The sequence below is a fragment of the Cervus canadensis genome, chromosome 3 (genome assembly GCF_019320065.1).
Source record: "Cervus canadensis isolate Bull #8, Minnesota chromosome 3, ASM1932006v1, whole genome shotgun sequence".
Taxonomy (NCBI): domain Eukaryota; kingdom Metazoa; phylum Chordata; class Mammalia; order Artiodactyla; family Cervidae; genus Cervus; species Cervus canadensis.
This window is the reverse complement of record NC_057388.1, coordinates 108,741,183-108,761,664: the sequence shown is the minus strand read 5'-3', so window position 1 is coordinate 108,761,664 and position 20,482 is coordinate 108,741,183. Positions and strand designations below refer to the sequence as shown.

The 20,482-nt window shown below is 53.4% G+C and overlaps 1 protein-coding gene across 2 annotated transcripts; it reads right to left on the bottom strand.

Moving 5' to 3' along the window:
* Positions 1–5,740: 5,740 nt before the first annotated feature.
* On the bottom strand, positions 5,741–19,246 carry LOC122438800 (insulin-induced gene 1 protein). Of its 2 annotated transcripts, XM_043463963.1 has the most exons (6): positions 19,090–19,246; positions 18,013–18,444; positions 15,159–15,283; positions 13,799–13,965; positions 13,173–13,272; positions 5,741–7,666 (listed from the first exon to the last, which is right to left on the bottom strand). In XM_043463963.1, exons 2-6 carry the CDS (start codon positions 18,419–18,421, stop codon positions 7,637–7,639), a joined length of 831 nt encoding a protein of 276 aa, XP_043319898.1. In that variant the 5' UTR covers positions 18,422–18,444; positions 19,090–19,246; the 3' UTR covers positions 5,741–7,636. The 2 variants fall into 2 exon arrangements, with proteins under 2 accessions (XP_043319898.1, XP_043319899.1); XM_043463964.1 differs by lacking the exons at positions 13,799–13,965; positions 15,159–15,283 and having other exon boundaries at positions 7,534–7,666.
* Between the last annotated feature and the right edge of the window lie 1,236 nt (positions 19,247–20,482).

Genomic DNA, 20,482 nt, shown 5'->3' with positions numbered 1-20,482 from the left:
TAGTCCCTCTGTCGTGTCCAACTCTTTGTGAACCTAAGGACCACAGCCCGCCAGGCTCCTCCGTCCATGGGATTCTCCAGGCAAGGATACTGGCGTGGGTTGCCATTTCCTTCTCCAGGGGATCTTCCTGACCCAGGACTGAACCTGTGTCTCCTGTATTGCAGGAGGATTCTTCACCGCTGAGCCACAAGAGACTTCCAGATTTCAACATACTGTACAGAAAAAGACGCTCTCCAAGCTCAGATGAAATGATTGAATACATAGGATATCCATTTATGCTCCTGGAGAAGTAAAAGCTGTAGGAAATAAAAAAAACTGCAGAGATTTGTTGTTTCTAGTTCTGGAGGCCAGAAAACTCAAGTCCAGGTGTAGGACCACCCTCCCTCCGAAGGCCCAGGGCTCCTGTGCGCGGGACAGCCTCCGGCGTTCCTCGGGGCCAATCCCCTGTCCTCAGAGGAGTCCTCCCTGCTGCCTCCACTTGATCTGTGTCCACCGTCCCCAACCAGGGCTTGAACCGGGGGCCCCAGCCGTGAAAGCGCCCAGTCCCAGCCACTGGACCACCAGGGAGCTCCCCCACGGCTCCCCTTTTGATGAAAGCCCTCATCCCGCTGGGTCAGCTTAAATCCTCAAAGGCTCTTCCCAAGTAAGGTCCCATCTGAGGCTGGGGCTAGGCCTTCCACGTAGCTTCGCTTGGGGAACACAGTGTCATCTAGGACACAAGGGTGAAGGGTGAAGAGACCCCTGGGGTCTGTGAGGAAGCAGCCTTTGGGTTGAAAACAGGAGGCAACACTGTTTCAGGAAAGAAAGCTTTTCCTGACTTTTCTTCTTGCTCAGTGGAGAGCCAGGGTCCTCCAATGCCTTTATCAGACAGCCAAGTGCTAGGTCCAGGTGCTGGATTTAAAACTTTGGGCTATTTTAAGTTAAAAGTTGGTTTCATGATGACCGGCAGCTGAGTGTTTGACACCCTACCTACCTACCCATCTTCCTCCTTCTCAGATTCCTTTTGAAAACCTGTTACGGAGAAGGATTAGGGTTGCCAAGCAGAAACGCAGTCCCCAAAGAGCTGTGTGTGTCTGGAAGCGGAAACCGGACCTCTTGGGTGGACAGCGGGACCCCGGCGTCAGGGCAGGAGTCTGACCCGCCCATGGTGCACGCGCTGCATCTGCTGGTGCACGTCGGTCGAGGGCTCAGGAACATTTTTTCTGTTTCTTGACGACCATTTAAAACAGATGCAAAGAGCTGTCTGTGGATGTTGGGAAACAAGGGTTTCCTTTACGAGAAGCCCCCGGACAGGGCTTCCCCACGTACCCCAGGTTTCCGAGAGGACCCGAGGGCCGTTTCTGATCCCGTGAGGGCAGTGAAGTGCACACTCCTGCCTTGGACCTGGGGAGCTTTCCGGGGATCTGTTGGCATGTTGACCTTTCGTCGGCGGGTGCACCCCCCCACCCCGGAATGGGCTGACAGCTGGTCACGTGGTGGGCTGGAGGTCTGCCCGCACAGGCTGGGGCCGCAGAGCAGATCGTTAGGGGTGGGCTGGAGGGGCTCCTGTCAAGCCGCCCCCTCATCTCAGACTCCCTCAGAGCTTATCTGCTCACACCCACCCACCCCCACCCCCCCCACCCCGTCCTAGTTGGGTCCTTTTGCAACTAATGAGATTGAATTGGCGGACAGGGTGATCCCAGCGGCACCCACTGGCATGGTCACCGGGCCCCTGGGAGGGAAGGAGGGTCATGACAGACCTGGGAGCCGTCAGATGGCAAATGAGACGCAGTCTGAGGAGCGGCGGGACAGCAGTCACATGACCCAGCATGCAAGGAGGACAGCAAGCAGCTGGGGTGCCCCGGGCCCAGTCACAGTGTCCACGCACCCTTCACGGCCCGGGCAGCGTCATGACGATTCCTAAAGTAAACACAGAGCTTGAACCTCTTGACTTGCATGATTTCATGGGGTTTTCTGGGTCAAGTGAATAGTGAACCATTTTTAGAGGCCTCAAAACTAAAAGATGCTTGCTCCTTGGAAGAAAAGCTATGATCAACCTAGACAGCATATTAAAAAGCAGAGACATTACTTGGCCAACAAAGGTCCATCTAGTCAAAGCTATGGTTTTTCCAGTAGTCATGTATGGATGTGAGAGTTGGACCATAAAGAAAGCTGAGCGACAAAGAATTGCTGCTTTTGAACTATGGTGTTGGAGAAGACTCTTGAGAGCCCCTTGGACGGCAAGGAGATGCAACCAGTCCATCCTAAAGGAGATCAGTCCTGGGTGTTCATTGGAAGGACTGATGCTGAAGCTGAAACTCCAATACTTTGGCCACCTAATGTGAAGAACTGACTCCTTGGAAAAGACCCTGATGCTGGGAAAGATTGAAGGCGAGAGGAGAAGAGGACGACAGAGGATGAGATGGTTAGGCGGCATCACCGACTCCATGGACATGAGTTTGAATAAACTCCAGGAGTTGGTGATGGACAGGGAGGCCTGGCGTGCTGCAGTCCATGGGGTCGCAGAGTCGGACATGACTGAGCGACTGAACTGAACTGAACGAGGTACTTTCCACCAAAGCTAAACTCTAAAATTTTCAATAGAGAACCTACCTGAGAGAAGACAGAAAAAACACAAGGAGCCAGATTCTAATGAGAAAATTAGTGAACTTTCAACTCATTGCCCTTGACTGTCGTATACCCTGAACTGGGGGAGACATATCACAGGGGACAACATGGTCTCTCTTACGTAGAGAACTCATAAGACAGAGCCAAAGCACTGGAAAAATGGTGGCTAATGAATGAAAACGTGTAACTGCTTTTCACATGACACCGTCTTGCCAAATTACAGACATAGGCAGGAACCCCCACACCCAGGACACCGTCTCAGCAGAGCCGCAGCCTTAAGCCAGGCACTCGGGGTTAACAATTGTTCAGGACAAGATTCTTCACATTTGCGTCTCTGAAGATTTACTCAGAAAACCGACAGAGGACCAAGCGGGTCCTAGGACTTGGAAGAACATCTCACGCATCTTTCTTCACATAGTTTGGCCATGTTCTGGGATCAAATCCCCCCTGTGGCTAGTTTATTGTTGGTTAGTCTGCTGCCTCTTCAGGAGCAAGTGTGATCGTAGGTAACTGGGTAGTTGGCCAGCTTCTGTGTAAGATATGATGTGTTAGAGCTGAGCTTGAATATCTTTATTAATACTTTGTGATATTGGCCGCATGGTGCAAAGAGCCAGCCCACTGGAAAAGACCTTGATGCTGGAAAAGATTGAAGGCAGGAGGAGAAGGGACAGGGTTTGAGATGGTTGGATGGTATCACTGACTCAATGGACACATATTTGAGCAAACTCTGGAGATAGTGAAGGACGGGGAAGCCTGGTGTGCTGCAGTCTGGGTCACAGAGTTGGACATGACTTAGTGACTGAACAACAATATTAATACTTTTCAAAGGTATATTCCAACTCTAAGACTTTATCTGCTAGTTATAGTATTACAAAGAGATCATCTGAAACTCTCAGAAGGTGAACCTTCTTAGCAAAAGGTCTATTTTAAAAACATGAAGTAGAAAAGGCAAGCTTAGATTTAAATTGGCCCCTTTCACTCCTGTCTTTTCACCACCAATATAAAGGCATTGTCTATAATCCACACGACTTGATTATGTCTAATCCTGTTCTTTAGACAAACTTCCAGAAGCACTCCTTGGGTAGGATCTCAGGAGACTCTGGAAACTGGCTAAATAAACACAATACCCATATCCCCATCTTGAGCTCCTGTTTGCTCAGCCTCGCATCTGCAGCTGTAGAGACAGGACACGGAAATCCTTGTTGACTCACAAACTGACCTTTAGTGAACTGGGGTAATTCAACCACCTGCTCACAGACCAGAAAAATTACAGAAAACATTTCACTCCCCAAACTTTACTCTAAAACACAGGCTTAGACTAGTTCAGAGCAGGCATCACAGTAAGTCCCCTACATATGAACCTTTAAGTACAAATTTTCACTCTTCTTGTTCACTTGATGCCAGCTGCTGTACTGTGCGTGCGTGCTAAGTTGCTTCAACCGTTTCCAACTCTTTGCAACCCCATGGACTGTAGCCCACCAGGCTCCTCTGTCCGTGGGATTCTCCAGGCAAGAATCCTGGAGGCGGTTGCTGTGCCGTCCTCCAGGGGATCTTCCTGATCCAGGGATCGAACTTGAGCCTCTCACATCTCCTGCATTGGCAGGTGGCTTCTTTACCACAAGCGCTACCTGGGAAGCCCCTGGTGTACTGTACTACTGTACTCTTGAAGGTATCGTAAGATTTAAAATGTTTTACTTTTTGTTTTTTATGTCTTATTTGCATGGAAAGTATTACAAACCTATTATAGCACAGTACTGTATAGCTGATTGTGTTAGTTGGGTACCTAGGCTAGCTCTGTTGGACTTAAGAACAAATTGACCTTCACAAACTCGCTCTTGGAACACCACTCCCTGTTAGGTAGGGGACTTGCTATTCTGTGTTGGGAGTCTTATAGTGCAAGTGAAAATGAAAGTCGCTCAGTCATGTCTGACTCTTTGCCACCCCGTGGACTATACAGTCCATGAATTCTCCAGGCCAGAATACTGGAGTGGGTTGCCTTTCCCTTCTCCAGGGGATCTTCCCAACCCAGGCATCAAACCCAGGTCTCCTGCATTGCAGGCAGATTCTTTACCAACTGAGCTATCAGGGAAGCCCAGGAGTCTCATAGATTGGATTAACCTCAGGCAAAACCTTCCAGTCCCTGTGGTGGGACGGCTCTATCAATTTTCCATACATGAACAGTTCTGTGTTCCATGTAGGAGAAAGCTATGGCTTTGGACTATGTTGTACATGTATTGGGTTTGAGTATAAGAAGGTAAGGGCTTTCTCTATCATTGCAATGCTGTTTCACAACTGAAAATAAATCTTGCAAAACCGCATCAAGCACGGTGTAGTTGCTGGAGGGTGGGGGTGGGCGCCCAGGCAGCCTGTTGGCTGCTTCCTGGAAGTGTGTGGAGCCCGGGCCGCAGCCAGCTGTGCCAAGCCCTGGGTGGGATTGCGCTGGACAGGAGCCCTGCCCTCAGGTGGATGCAGATCATGTGGGAAGGATGCTCTGGCTGCTTTAGGTGCCCAACCACACAGCTGTTACTTCTCTAGAGTGGGCAGCGCCGCGCCCTCCCCAGCCTGGCCCAGGGGTCTGTGTTTCTCACCCTGGGACGAGCGCCTCTGAGGCCAGTTCTGATTCTTGTCCCACCCAGCACCCAGCCCTGGCAGCGCAGGCATTCACACTAGGCGGTGTGTGTGCATGCAGCGCATCCGCGACACCTTCATCACCGGGGATGACCCTGTCCAGCAGGTGCCGGGGACAGTGGACCTCTGCCACGAGGGCCCTCACTCAGGGCCCTGGACGCACTGGCCGTTCACGGCCTGGAGGCTTCCTCTACCCTTTTCCTGGGTGTCCAGACACCCCGTGTCCTAGGACAGGGAGAAGGGCCCTCTCACGTCAAGATGGAGGACAGTATTCCTGGGGGTGGGCAGGCTGGAGAAGATGTCCCACTGCCCAGCACCAGTGGGCAGGGCGGGAGGTTAAACATGTCCATTTCCACCACGAGGAAAAAATATTTTTCCCGAGAGATTGTGTGGCAACTTAGTAAATTTTGGAAAGCTATAAAATATTCTTCCATTCCAAGTGTGACTATCCTACAGAGGGAGCTCCCCCTCCTCTCTCTAAAAGAAAAACCCATAAATCCAATGGTTGGTTTTGAACCTTTAATAAAAGTAAAAAAAATGAATGCAAAAGAACACAATGCTGAAAACTTAGTATGAATGTGAATCTCACTAGATGTTCCAATCTGGTATAGTGCAAATTCTGCTCATACTATTTAACAATTTCACAAACTCAAATGACTTTGGTTCATATACTTGCTAGAAAATATTGGCAACGAAATTCTTCAGATTCACATCTTTTGGCTACACTGCTTCTAACAGACATAAATTTATTTCCAGTTTAAGAGAGAAAAATACTCATTGTGCATGATCAAGTATATTGGAAAGATTCAATGACTGCTTTCATCTAATAACTTCTGGTTTTTTTTTTTTTTTTTTTTCACAAAAACGCTGACATCCTCATTGAAAAATCTTTTCACATAGTTGATGGTTCTCGTTTTTGGAAAATGTCATAAGGGGGTCACTGCAAAGTTCAGAATGGTCCTATTTTCTTTTAAAGGAAATTCTCTAAAACAAAGTCACTACGGTAACCTAAAATTTACTCCAGGATATTTTCCTTAAAACAAAAGCAAACTGAGACGGGGACCATTGGGTGAGAGGAGCCGGGGACGCGGAGAGTCCACGGCTGCCAGCAGGGGCTCCCACGTCCCCAGCCCCCCGACTGCCGGCTGCCCGAGGAATCTTACCATCAAGCCACATTCACAGGATTCAAAACAACCGAAATGTTTTCAATTGCAAAATATAGAAAGGGTGAATTTGTAAGTAAAAATTACAAGTTTACTAAACCCCCCAAACTGGGAGTATTTCAAAGGACTGGGGCTCAGCGGGAGGGCATGACAACAAAGTAACTTCACAACTGAAAAGAAATTATTGCTGAATTTTGCCTCCATGCAGCACTGAAATGGAGAACCCTCTTTAACATCTCATACGTTTAAAAAATAATAATAATAAATATTTAAAGAGAATACAAGGCTCAGATTGGTTTTCCTATACATTGCACTTGAAGTTGAAGACCCAGGACTTGCAGACCGGGTCCAACATGGTCTATGCCATTAAATGAATACATTGTGCTCACCACGTCTTTTGAGTATTTAGAAACACCGAATGTTTAATGCAGTGACGTACGCACTCTTCTTTTCACAAGGCAATCACAGATTGCAAATCCCATAGGGCTGTGGGGAAAAAGTGGTCTCTTCTTCCCGAGCGAGTATCAAAGAAAACTCACGGTTTGGGCCAAGACGGAGACGTGTGGCCAGCAGGTGCCCCCTTCGAGACGATGCGGATTCTGGGCAAACTCTGTGAATAGGGGGGTGGAAAGTCCAACCCATCGCAGTGCAGAGCCACGACCTCCCACGCACGCCTCCTCTCTGCACGATTGTCTGCGCGGCGCCCCACACGGCCACCGGGGGCACGCTGTGCCCGCCCGCCCGGCGCGGCCGCCCTGCACTTGCTGCCACCACCGCCTTCTCTTCTTTCACAACACAGCCCTATTTTTAAAATCTTTTGGATCAGTAATATTCCTATTTTACCACACTTCATCTTTGTAAGCACCATCGAGCCATCCCCGGGGCGCTGATACGAAACCAGAGCTGGTAGTTAGGCTTTAGTTCGAGGCTGGGAAATATGGCAACTTGGCATTTAATAACACGGGAGACTGAGTCCTCGGGACCCGGTGCCCGGCCGGCCTGCTCGCGGAGCCCCCGGCGGACGCGGGCCCAGACACTGTCCCGCAAGGTGCCAACACCAGCGGCCTTCCGCCCGCGCTGCTGCTCTGACACAGGTGAAGTGTGTCCCAGGGGTCACTGGAACAGTCAGCCCCATCCGAAAAGATTACTGAGGAAAAGAGATAGTCTTTGTCACTACCCAGTATCACAGATTTTCTCCCCAAAGCTCGCCACTCTTCAGGATCCGTGGGTCTGAAGATTCAATCGCTGTGTGGCTTTTCGGGGACACCCTATGTAGAGAAAGAGAAAAAAAGAGAGCACGTTAGCGCTGGATGTGTGCGTTTTAATTAGCAATTTAAGCAGACCCTACAAAGTGAGACGAAGAATTCCTTTGCGCTGGAGGCGAGGGTGGAGACCAGAAACAGGCGGCAGGCAGGCTCCCCCAGCCCCACGGCGATGCCCTCGGGGCCCTGAGCTGGGTCTCAGCCGACCCAGTCTGTCCGGGGGTGCAGCAGACAGGACGAAAGGCGGCACCACCGCCCAGGAGCTGTGTCTGCGAGCACCTCCTCACCGACTGGCGCAGACACTCGGGGAAGGCACCCCGCACTTGCGGCTGCTGTCTGAGCCAGGCCTGGTGGGCCCTCAACTGAAGACAAGACACCCCGCTGGGGGAGCAGGTCCGAGACCAGAGGCTGACCTTCCTGAGGTCACTGGGCTGTGTGAGGACAGGCCCCTGCCTCCTGCCAGAGCCGGGGATCCTGCGTCTCATCCTAACCCCTGCCGAGAGGCCGAGCGAGCCACACGGGCCAGCCCACTCTGCACCAGATGCCAGGCACTCAGCCTCCTGGGCTCCAACCCCCATCTCCAAAGTGGGCTGACAGTCCTGCCCCCACACCGCCACCGCAGGACTCGGCCAAGTGCCAACGGACGCCAGCCCGACAACACCACCGCCGTGACGGCCAGGAGCCACCGCATCGCAGACGGGAGAGGCACACCACGCCCCACTGGCCGGGGAAGTGCACTGGAGACCCAGCGTCCTGGGCCTGGGCTCTGGGAACGGGGCCACACTCCTCAGGCAGCAGTGGGAAGCCTTACTTTTCCCGAGAAGAGACTTTCATCTGCAAACAACAGGCACGAACTCGATAAAATGATGCTACAGATTCTCGTTTAAACACAGAAACAGACAACAAATACCGCACAGAAAAAGCAACGTGAACCATGGAACATTCACGCAAAGCCAGCCTCTGGCTCTGGGGCACGCCCACCCGGGCCAGGAAGCACGTTTAAGGGCAGAACTGAGCAGACAGGAGGGGGTGGGCTGTAGGCCTGTCACACTGGAAACCCTGGCCCGTGCTGACCGGTGCCCACCTCGGGTCGACGCCTTCAGCCCTTTGTCTTCTGCACTCAAATCACATTCCACTACAAAGCCTCACTTGGAGACATTTGAAACCAAAAAGTTCATCCTGCAACACTGCTGCTAGAATATGTCTCAGAAATGTCCTCTGTCCGAGGACCGCAGGGAGGCTGCTCTGAAAGCGAGGACAGTGGCCACGGACGTGCGAACAGGACCGTCATCGAGGTGCTGACCAACCCCGTTTCTAAGGCACTGAGTCCTTTCCTGGGTTGGAAGTGAGCTTTCAAATTCTAAATGAAGAGTAAGCTCACCTTCACATAGCAGCTGTTAGTTTTTCCCCTTTCTTTGAAGAAAGAAAAGAAAAACCTAGCTAGAATATTCTCTTTCTCTAAAAAAATGTTTAACTTGATCTTTTTAAAGACTTAGGCAAGAAAGAGTCTAGCAAGGTGCTGCGCTGTCCAGGCACCCACAGACACAAACCCAAGCCGCCAGGGTGCACACCCCAGGGCGCTGGGGGGCACGAGCCTCTGTGCCTGGCCCCGGCACTTCTCTGGGGGACTGGGACTGGGCGGTGGGTGGTCAGGCAGGGGCAGAGGGCAGAGGCCATGCCCCTGCTCCAGCCCATCACAGCCATTGGCTGCTGGGTGGTGGGGAAAGCAGAAGGTCCTTCCGGCAGGGACGGTCAAGTCACGGGTAGTCACAGATGTCTAAGACAAACCTTATTATAAATATATTTTTCGTTCTTCAGCCCTGGTGCAATTTGAAGCAAATATAACTTCCAATTCTAGTTGCATGAAAAATACAGTTTTGGCTTCACACACTTATCTTTTTGCTCCTGCAACATCACATTCTAGAAAGGCGGTCTGCCATCCCATGGAGATGGCAGGAAAGGCTGAAGTGGATGGAGGGTTTGTGAAGAGGAGGGGTCGGTGTCAGGTTCAGAGGTCAACTGATAGGCTGTGAAGGCCGTGTAATTCCTGCCGGACAAAGGAGGGCTTTTTAAGATTCCCTACTGCTTTCAGGGGACAGTCATTTACAGAAGACTTCCCTGGTAGCTCAGATGGTAAAGAATCCACCTGCAATGCAGGAGACCCTGGTTCGATTCCTGGGTCAGGAAGATCCCCTGGAGAAGGGATAGGCTACCCACTCCAGTATTCTTGGGCTTCCCTTGTGGCTCAGCTGGTAAAGAATCTGCCTGCAATGCAGGAGACCCGGGTTCGATTCCTGGGTCAGGAAGATCCCCTGGAGAAGGGAAAAGCTACTCACTCCAGTATTCTGGCCTGGAGAATTCCATGGACTGTGTAGTCCATGGGATCATGAAGAGTTGGACATGACAGAGTGATTTTCAGTTCACTTCACTTACGATGCCCTGAAGGATGGAAGAGACAAACAGAAAGGCAGGGGCCAGGCTGGACAGACTCGGGGAGGGGAGGCCGGGGTGGGGATGAGGGTCCGGGAGCTCTGCAGGGGGTTGGGGAACCGATTCTTTGCCTTACTGTCACCCACAACCCAGAGCCAAGGCTCTGCTCCCAGGGCATAGGTGGCGCTGTGCAAAGGCAGAGGGCCACGGTCCTGCGGTGACCGCACCACGGACAACCTCCCTAGGACACAGCTGACGGGCCTGCCCCCTCCTGACACAGGTCTGCCCGCTGCAGAGACCACAGCCACGAGGTCCTGCACACCGCCAGTGCTGCGGTTACCAAGTATAGCTGGCCCTTGAACAATGAGAGTTACAGCGAGGCTTCACTTAGGCAGATTTTTTCAACACGGTCCCTCCCTGGGTGGCTGTATCCATTAATATAGGATTCGTCCAATACAGTCAGGTTTTCAATTTCTCGGAGGGCTGGTGCCCCTAATCCATCTGTTCTTCAAGGGTCAACTGCAGAACAATGGTAAACTTTAAAGTTGCAAAAGAGAAAAGAACAACCCCAACCAGCTACTTGTCAGAAGTGGCCACTTCGTTCCTGCAGAGCGCTCCCCCCCACCTGCCCCCACCAACACGGCTCCTCACTACTGCCCGCCTCTGCCAGTACAGGCTGACCCTTTAAGACCATCTGAACCCCGTGCCTCACTCTCGGGCCCCGAGTAGCTATAACAGAAGTAACCCTGCCTCATTCTCTCCCCCACTCTCCCAGAAACACGGCTGCAACCCGAGCCATGACCGCCCTGCCTGTGATCACACAGACCGTGTCCTCTGCTGGGGTCTGGGGGTTCGGGGAAAGGGGCTTTGCTCCTTCCCTCCCTGGAGTGGTTGGCAGCGGAGGGGGCATCTGTAAAACCGGCTGTGACTGCCCCTCCGGCTTCACACATCTAAGGAGTCTACCGGTCTCCCAGTCAGCAGCTCGCCCTGCTGGGGCTTGTGTCCAGGCCCTGGTTGGGGACTAACGTACCACAAGCCATGAGGCGTGGCCAAATATACACATAAAAATATGTGCACGGATGGAAAGACAGGGGGAGGGCTGGACTCAGAGACCAGGGCGGGGGCTCTTTCCCTTTGATGACTCCAACACTCACCAGCCTCTTCCAGTTTCAAGACACAACAGTAACATCCAAAGATAAGATGGTCCCCAATTTTGAAGAGTAAAAAAGAAGAAACACCTTTAAGAAAGGGGAACTATAATTATGCCAGTTATCTTAAGTTCTGTTTAAAACTTTCACTCATCTTTTCAAAAAAAAAAAAATGAAAATGTCTATGACAAACCAGTCCATCCTAAAGGAAATCTACCCTGGATATTCATTGGAAGGACAGATGCTGAAGCTCCAGTACTCTGGCCACCTGATGCAAAGAGCCAACTCATTGGAGAAGACCCTGATGCTGGGAAAGACTGAAGGTAGAAGGGGGTGACAGAGGATGAGACGGTTGGATGTCATCACCGACTCGATGGACGTGAGTCTGAGCAAGCTCTGGGAGATGGTGAAGGACAGGGAAGCCTGGCGTGCTGCAGTCCACGGGGTCGCAAAGAGTCAGACACGAGTGAGCGACTGACAGCAGCAGGAAGACAAGGATGGAAGGACAGCTGCTAAAACCACCTTCACTTGGTGTCGTTGCCAAAGATGTGACCACGCACTCCTGTGAGTCTCCGCCAACCGTTTCTGCTGTTACGAACCTGTGTGTGGTGTGCAGCATCTACCTCTATTGAAAGGATGCTTATTTACAAAATTCATTAAAAAACCCTTCTTCGTAAACCTATGACAGCATCCACCCCGCCTCCCCAAGTAGTAACCAGTTGGCTGAATGTTGTCAACTTTAACTCCGTGAAGAGTCACGGGAGCTGAAGACAACCTCTATCTCGAAAGCCTTACTAAGAACCCTAACTAAGCGGCACTGAGTGAACATCTCCAGGCAGACGGCAAGCATGCAGCTGCCTCCCTCTCCCCGGAACCACCAGGGGCGTGGGGATCAGCACGGGGGGTCCAAGGCTGTGGTCACCGGGCAGGGCCACGCATGCTCACAAGGGGTCCAGAGACAAACCGTCGACAGTTTTTGTTTTGGCAGCGGGTCCAGACAATCACAAGGGTGGAGGGGGAAGGATGGCGTGGACTCAGGAACCAGTGGGAAACATCACAGATTCTCATTTTTAAGTTACTTCCATTTTTGTCAAACAGCCAAGCAGGCGGCTCCCAAGCCAGGCTCAGTGGGCACAAATAAATGTCCTGTTGTTTTTTTTTTTAAAAAAAAAAAAAAAAGCATGAGGGACCAAGACAAGTTTCTAAGGAAGTCCCAGAGCGTGTCTCAGAGAAATGGCCCTTACAAGACTCTAGTTTCCTTTTCTAAATTCATTTTATTTAAGCCTTCGAGTTGAACTCCATTCAAAACAGTTAAATGTCCATGTTGCACGCTCCTTCATCAAAGTGCTCAAGTGTCGCGGTCTTTCACCGCCAGCAGAACTGCCAAGTTATCCTGACTGTGTCTGCCTTTCTGGCTCTTGGGAAACGGCTCCATCCGGGACTCAGCGTGACGCCCTTTAGTCCTTAGCCAGGGTACAGGCCGGAGTCCACCCACCCAGGGACACGCGGCGCCCTCCCAGCCCCGCCCGCACTCTCACGGGCCTGGCACGGCACCCTGCCCCTAGCATGGTGTCGCCTGTACCCGCGCCGTGCAGCCGGGGAGGAGACTCATCATAAATCACTCATTTAGCTATTTCTGTAACTCGTCTCTGCCAGTCATTACAGGAGCGGCAGTTCAGAAAAGCCGCTGACAGACCTGCCATGTGAGGGGAACTCCGGTTCCTCTGCAGCTCACTGTGAGCTTACAAACCCCCGAACCTTTACAAGTTAGCAAAGAATGACCTGGGGATATAGCTTTTTAAAAAATGCATGCTTATCTGAATAACTGCTGCTCCTGACTATACATTTATTGACACAAATGATAACGTCTTATGTAAACCAAGCTGATCAAGCTGAAAGCTACTATCAGGTGCCAGTGTGACAAATTTACGTACCATGGCCAGCTGCCGTCCTATGTTTCCCACGGTCACGCCTCCCGAGAAGAATATGCAGGGGAGCCAGGAGCGGATGTAGAGGAAATCTGGGGACGTGTACCTGGGGGGAAAGGAAGACGTGAGCCCTGCATGGTGGGCAGGCACACAGCACGCCAGCCACATTAACACATCTCACCTATGCTCACCGCCCACCGGGGCCACCTGATGTGAAGAGTCAACTCTGTAAAAGACCCTGATGCTGGCAAAGACTGAGGGCAGGAGAAGGGGGCAGCAGAGGATGAGATGCTGGGATGGCATCACCGACTCGATGCACATGAGTTTGAGGAAACTCCAGGAGATGGAGGAAGCCTGGTGTGCTGCAGTCCAGCATGGGTCACAAAGACCTGGACAGAGCTTAAGAGACTGAAGAACAATGCAAAGCTCTCCACCATGGCTTGGTTTTCCTTAAACTACAGACGGTGCATTTTTATGGGAATCAACAATAAGCAATGCTTTTGAAGATTTCATGTCTAAGCTCATGCCGTGTAATTACCAACAGAACACGGCACCTCAGCTTCGTGGGTATTCTGAGTCAAAGTGGAGTGACAGCTTCCGGACAGAGGGGACACTTGGGAGCACGTGCTTACTGATAGACCCCATTGTACACCAGCAGCTGCGTGATCAGGGTGGCGAGGAAGGCGATGGTGATGCCCAGCCCCAGGCCGCTTCTTGAACGGTCAAATGTCCACCAGAGGCCCAGAGACAGGGCTGCTAACGTCAAGGAGAGCTGAACGTTATTGGCAAAATCCAGTTTCTGGCGATGCAAAGTTAAGGAAAAGTGCAACAATTTCTAATACGGTCAACAACACACAAGCGAGCCCCGGGGCCTACACGTGTGCACCACCTAATTCTCCACCCACAGAAGCCTCGGGGAGAAGCCGCAGAGAGCATGTGCTGGATGCAAGGCTACTTGATCAGGATGCCCTGGGGTGCCTCTGGGATCCCTGCGTCGAAAACTTGACTTTACCCGTCAAAGTCCTAAAAGCTGTGCACAAAACCCTGCTTGGATTTATTTCAACCACAAAACAACTACATTCTAGTAAGTCATCCACAGTCCCACTTTTACTTCTTGTTCTTACTAGCAGTTTGAACTGAGCAGGCCCGGTCTTTGCTCCATGTCTGCAAGGAGACATCTCATGGGAATGGCATTCAACATGACGTGGTCACAGCGGATGGAGACAGCTGGCCTCCTCCACAACACTGCTTTATCAACTGCGGACAAAACAAATTCGTCAGAGCCAGGCTCTCTTGTAATACCTTTTCTTGACGTTCTTATCATTAAAATCAGGGTAGACCAGATTTAAGCAGCAGAAACTCTAAAAACAGCTTTCTCCAGAATTTAAAAATATAATCTCTCTGTGAGAAAGAAACCATACATCTCCTGAGACCTGGTAAACCATGGCCCATCTTCCTGAAAACTGCACTGTGTTTTCCCAGGCAGCCCACCAGTGGATGCCAGAACCTGACCTTGAAGGTAACCTCCACTGGGAACCCTATTCCTGAGGCCACCTCCTCTGATCAGCCCTGGGCCTTCCCTGATCATGGCCGGGGAGGGCGGAGAAGCAGACGGGCTTCTGCTCTGCCTTCGGGAAGGGTCGGCCACAAAGAGTGAAGCTCTCCCCACTTCTCACTGCAGCACAGGAACCAGGTCTGCGCTGTGGAAGGATGGGAGGCAGAAACGTACAGGGAATTTACCAAACTCCGAGGATCCAACAGGTAGTGACCGAGAAAGGGACAGGCTATAAGATTTCCACTCTGTTCCCAGGGTTGTTTTAACTGTTTCCTGAGACGAACCAAAAGGACTTTTCAGGACCATTTCGAAAGCTCTGCTGAGAGGAAACTGAGCAACATGGTTTGAAATGATATTTGTAAGAGGATGGTTCAACTGACCCAGGACGCGATAGACACCCATTAACATTAACGTGAGAGGCTGCTCTGGAAGGATACAGCACTAGCGTGGTTGATGCCAACGAAGACGGCCACGCAGCGCATCACGCTGGCCCACTCCCGCTTGAACTTGTGCGGCTCCCCAAGGTGACTGTCGATGCAGGGGTACAGCAGGCCGACCACAGCTGCGGGAGAAGACAAGGCGGCAGGGTCTGAGCGCGCCGGCAGACACGTGACTGCTACGTGGCGATCATTAGTGCGTTATTCAAACCATTCCCTTTCCTAGATTTACCAGCCATCAGATATTTAAACTAACTTTACATCTTTTATTTTTAAACTGTTACATCTTTGTTCTCCTTGAATACAAACCAAAAAAATCCATGTCATTCTTTACAATTTTAAATAAAACTGCGGCTCTTTGGCTTGCCCTATAGAAGGAATGGAGCCGGGGGATTTAATCATCCACATGGGAAGCACCCCCGCACCTCTGCGGGGGGCCGCCCTGGGGACCTCAGTGCTCCTCCCCAGCCCAGTGAGAGGGGCGCACCCGCAGGGCCTGGAGGCCACAGCACCCGTTCTGACACCATGCAGGCCTGGGACCCCCGTGTTGACCCGACTGTGCCGTCTGGGTCACGCAGGCCACGTTCCCAGAGGGTGGTCCTGCCCCTGACGGCTAAGGGGTTGCAGCGTTTTCTGCAGGAGACCCGCGTGTGCACCGTGCACCCTTGCCGTGGTCAGTGCACAGGACAACCTCGCCCCACCGGCCCTGCGTCCAGGCCCCGAACCAGGGCTGGAGCACGGGAAACAAGGCCTCACCCCCCGCTCGCCCCGCTGGAACCTGGCGCTCGCGTTTGTCCCCTCGTGTGTAAAATGATGAGGGTTATGTAACCAGAGGGAGCAGGAGGAAGAGCGTACTGTTGGCCTGGAACCGTTTTCACAGACACAGGACTTTAAAGCCTGAGAGTTCCCAGAGAATTTAGAGGGGGAAGGCTCGGTGTTCCGGGGCAAAGTAAAGTGGAAAAAGCCAAAGCAAGAAGGACCAGGGCACGTGGTGACTGGCCGGGAGGCAGGCCAGGTGACGTCAGCCAGGTACTGAGGCCTGAGAGTCATGCATGGTGCCCCTGGGGTCCCAAGAGAAGAGGGACCCAGTTCAGCTCCCAAACAGAGAAACAAGGAACACAGCTTTAACCCAAGAGTCGATTAAACAATTTCAATTCCATATTACATTTTATCAAGTTCTGATTTTGGACTTTTTTTTGGGGGGGTGGGGACCCACATGGCATAGCTTGTGGGATCTTAGTTCCCTGATCAGGGATTGAACCTGGGCCACCACAGTGAAAGCACCGAGTCCTAACCACTAGACTGCCAGGGAATCCCCATAATTCTGGAGTCTTGAAAAACAGAACCCAAACAGTTCCATCACTTAAGTCACTGTATCTTAATCTTAGCCTTTCAGATTCAAGTAGGTGAAAATGTACTATAGCATTTTCCCTTTATGCCCCTGACTGATGGCTTAAAAAAAGCAGCTAGGGTACCAGACGTCATGTATCAGATATCCCTGGAATTCCTTGAAGCTTCTGTTACAAATAAAGCCTAAACCAAATGGTTCAATGGTTTTGAGATCAACTGTTCCAGTCAAAGGAACTACTATATCACATGAGAATGAAAAAATGGAAGTGTGCACCTAGGTCCAGTGCCCAAAAAGGAGTCTGGATAGTAAAAGGGCCTACCGATGGGGCTTAGAAAACAGCAGAAGCCTGACTCCCTGAGAACAATGAGAACCTCCTCCCCGCAGCACCCCTCCCATGAGGCTCCCCACTCCAGCCTGGGGCTTCCCCCCTGCTCTAAGGGAGGCTGCTGACAAGCTGCTGCGTTCTCAGTGCAGGGGACACACCCAGCTACGGACGGTGCGCCTGCCACTCGGCGTGTCCCCTTACACTTTCCACGTCTGTGAGATGGAGCTGCAGCAGAGTCTCGTAAGGACCAGGGGAAGCAAAGCATATAAAACAGTCCATAAATGCCAGCCACAGGGCAGATAGGAGCCGGCCTGGTCACCCGGGTTCACACCTGTCCTGCCCACCAGCCCAGGATGCCTGCCAGGGTCAGGCTGCTCACTCTGCACTTCAACCACCGGCAGACCTCAGGCCACAGCGAATGCTGGGTGACCAGAGAAGTGCTAAGCGCCCTACTGGGCTGAGATCAGTTCAGCGTTTTTTCCTAAAACCAGCCAGATGACCAGGAAATTTTACTCAAGAGATACAGTCCATCTGTCTAGTCTGTTAAGACTGCAGACTCTGGGTCAGGTTTTGTCTGGGTCAGACTCTGGCCAGGTGCACTAAAATCTAAACTCTGGATAAGACATTTGTTTTCCTTCATCCAGGGACCCCGGCGTTTTTGTTTTTGTTTTTTTGTGGGGGTGGGGGAGAAGGCCTGGCTTTGGCACGTTCACGGGGTAGTCCTGAAAAAGGAAGTGCAGGGAGGCCACTGGGGCAGCTCTGCCCACTCGCCCACGTGACGGTTTGTTTTCGGTTGCCCGGCGGGTAGCATGTTCCCGGGGCCAGCCAATCACGTGGCAGTTCCTCGGCTCACCAGTTCCACCGGTGGCCAATGGCGCGGCTCGCTCGGGGTGACAGCTGCGGGCCCCCTCAACACTGTCCTCAGGGCCAGATCAGTAAGAGGGAAGGACTTCGGTCAGCCTGGCACGGGCGAGGAACAGCCAATCACTGCCCGCCTGGTCCCCGTCAGCGGCATCCAGAGTCCTGGCATGTGGGCTCCTCCTCTCGCCCCTTCTCCTCTAGATACACTCACTGGAGATGCTCACCGCCCCTCTCTGGATGGTTCCATTCTCAAATAAACAGTTCTCAGAGGCCAAACACACTTCCTAACTCAACAGACATCTCCGGTGTCTACTCACCAGCTGCTGTCCCGCAGCACGGAGGAACCCACCAGGCGGAGGAGAAGATGGTGGCGATGACCTCATCTGGGAACAGGGTGACGTTCCTCTGGACCTGCAGGAGGTTGAGCACCAAGGCCAGGACCACCCCCACCGAGAACAGCACCAGGCTCCTCTGCACCAGGTGGTGATGCCAGCTATTGACGTGGCTGCTGCTGCCCTGGCCCCCCACACCAGTGCTCTGAGGCCCATGAGCAGGGTCGGTGCCCAGGGCGCCGTGGGCCGCCAGCAGAGAGGGGCCTGACCCCGAGGAGTTGATCATCTCTCCCGCTTTGGCTACCAGCCCTCTGGCACTGGCCCTCGGGCGGCTTCTGTGCTTCGTGCCCTTAGCACAGGGACCTCTCCAGAGGTGGTCGTCCAGTCTGGGCATGAGCCACCCGTCTGCAGGCTTTCCTAGAACGAAAAGGGGGCGTGGAGGTGGAACCCTGACCAAGTTCACTTCCAAAAGAGGTCGGGTCCAGGGAGGCCCAGTCAAGGAGGGCTCTGCTCTGGTTCACCACCAGCAGGTCCAGAAAAACCCCCAAGGCCTTCCGGAAGTTAGTCACACCCGGCAGGTGCCCGCGGGTGGGGAGCGGCTGCAAGGACCCTGCCCACAGCCCCAGCCAAGCAGATGCACCGACTGCTTTCCGCGGCAGGCAGGCAGGTTGGGTGCACCTGAGCGTTGCGCTCCCGCCACGACGGCCCTCCACAGAAGCCCTGAAGTTCTGGCCCGTCCAGTCCAGAAGTTTTCCAGACCCCGTCCGTCTGCAGGAGGCGGACTCAGCCAGGCAGGACCGGGGGCAGGTCGCCCCAGAACAAGTTGCCGCGGTCCTCCCGCTCCGGGAGGCGCACCGGTAGAGCGTACCTGGGGGTCGGGGGTGCTGGCCCCCAGCGCAGGGACCGGGGCTGGGGTCAGGGCTTGCGGCCAGGCCCGAGGGACCCCCAAAGGAAGGCGGCCTAGAGGGGCGGCTGCCCGGAGTGGAGAGGTCGGCACCCGGACATCCCAGCCCAGCCCGCCCCGGAGCCCCTACCCCGCCGCCCTCGCCGTGCCCCGCGTACCTGGCCGAGGGGCGCCCGCCCGCGGGCTCGCCGAGGGAGGAGGGACACGGAGGAGGGTACCGGCCCAGACCGCCTGGAGTCGGGCCCGCGGCGGTCCGTGCGCCGCGCCGCTTATAAGGCGGGCGGCGGGGCCCCCGGGTCACGTGGCCGCGCCCGGCCCGCCGCCCGGGGACGTGGCTTCCGCGCGCCCCGCCCCGCCCGCGCGCCCGTCCGTTCGGGGTCTGGTGAGGAGGCTGCGGCCAATCGCGGGCGGGCGGCCCATATGACGTCATCACACGCCACCGCCGCCCCGCGCCCGGCGCGCTGGCTCGGGAGCGCGGACGGACGGACGGCGGGCTGAGCGCGCCCGGGGGCCGGACGCTAGCTGGTGGTGGGGGATGACGGGGGACGGCCTGACCGACGGGCTCGGGGGAGGGGACGCGTTGCTTCGAGAGGACAACAGGCGGGGGGACCGACGGGCTGGTTAGAGGGTGGAGCGGGGGAGGGGGACTGACTGACTGACGGGCCGATGGACCGGCCGGGGGGAGGGAGCACTGCCTAACTGACTGACGGACGGACGGGGTTGGCCTACAGCGCCCGGGGCCTCGGGTGGACGGCGGCCGCGGGAGGGCGGTTTCCCAGCAGTTGGCAGCCGCGAGCCTGGCGTCCGGTGCTGGAAGACCTTAGCCTCCGGACCCTGTCCCAGACATGACCCGTTCAAAAGCCTCCCCTCCAGATGGTCACTCTCTGCCCCGGCGAGTCCCGTGGTGATGCTCTGACTTCCGTTCCATGCCCTGCTGTCTAAGGTTCCTGATCGGTCACCGCACCTGCTGGTATAAAGTGGGTTAGTGCCTGCAGTGACCAGAAGGTGCTGGCACGTCTAAGGGCTCAGCCGTGTTTCCCAGCCACCAGAGCGGTTTCAGAAACCCTTTCTGACCCGAGCCCCTTTTACGAAAATGTAAATGATGAAATCTTCACTCATAAAATAGTTTCTTCTAGTTTCTAACTGTCTCTCAGTGGAAAACAAACCATCAAAACCACTTGGGATAAAAATAAGATATTATTTTATCTTGTTGATGTCATGTATTTATATCTTGTTTGCCACATGAGTCTGGCCGTCTAAAGAGGAGGGCAGGCCCCATGCCAACTGAAAACCCACATCTTGTTGAGCAAGATTGTATTGTTTAAGATGTCCTTGAACAACAGGAGAAAAACTCTGGTCTTTTCCCACTGTCTGCTGGTGAGCAGAGATTGAGAGGAAGTTTGTGCTCTAAATAGCAAATCCGCTCACAGCCAAGAGACCCTACAGGCTTAGGCAGTGTGAAATGCCATATTGTGTGATCTCTTCAACACTGGGGTTTCTGACTTAATGCCAGAAGATTAAAAAAGCCTTCCTAAAAAAAAAAAAAGCCTT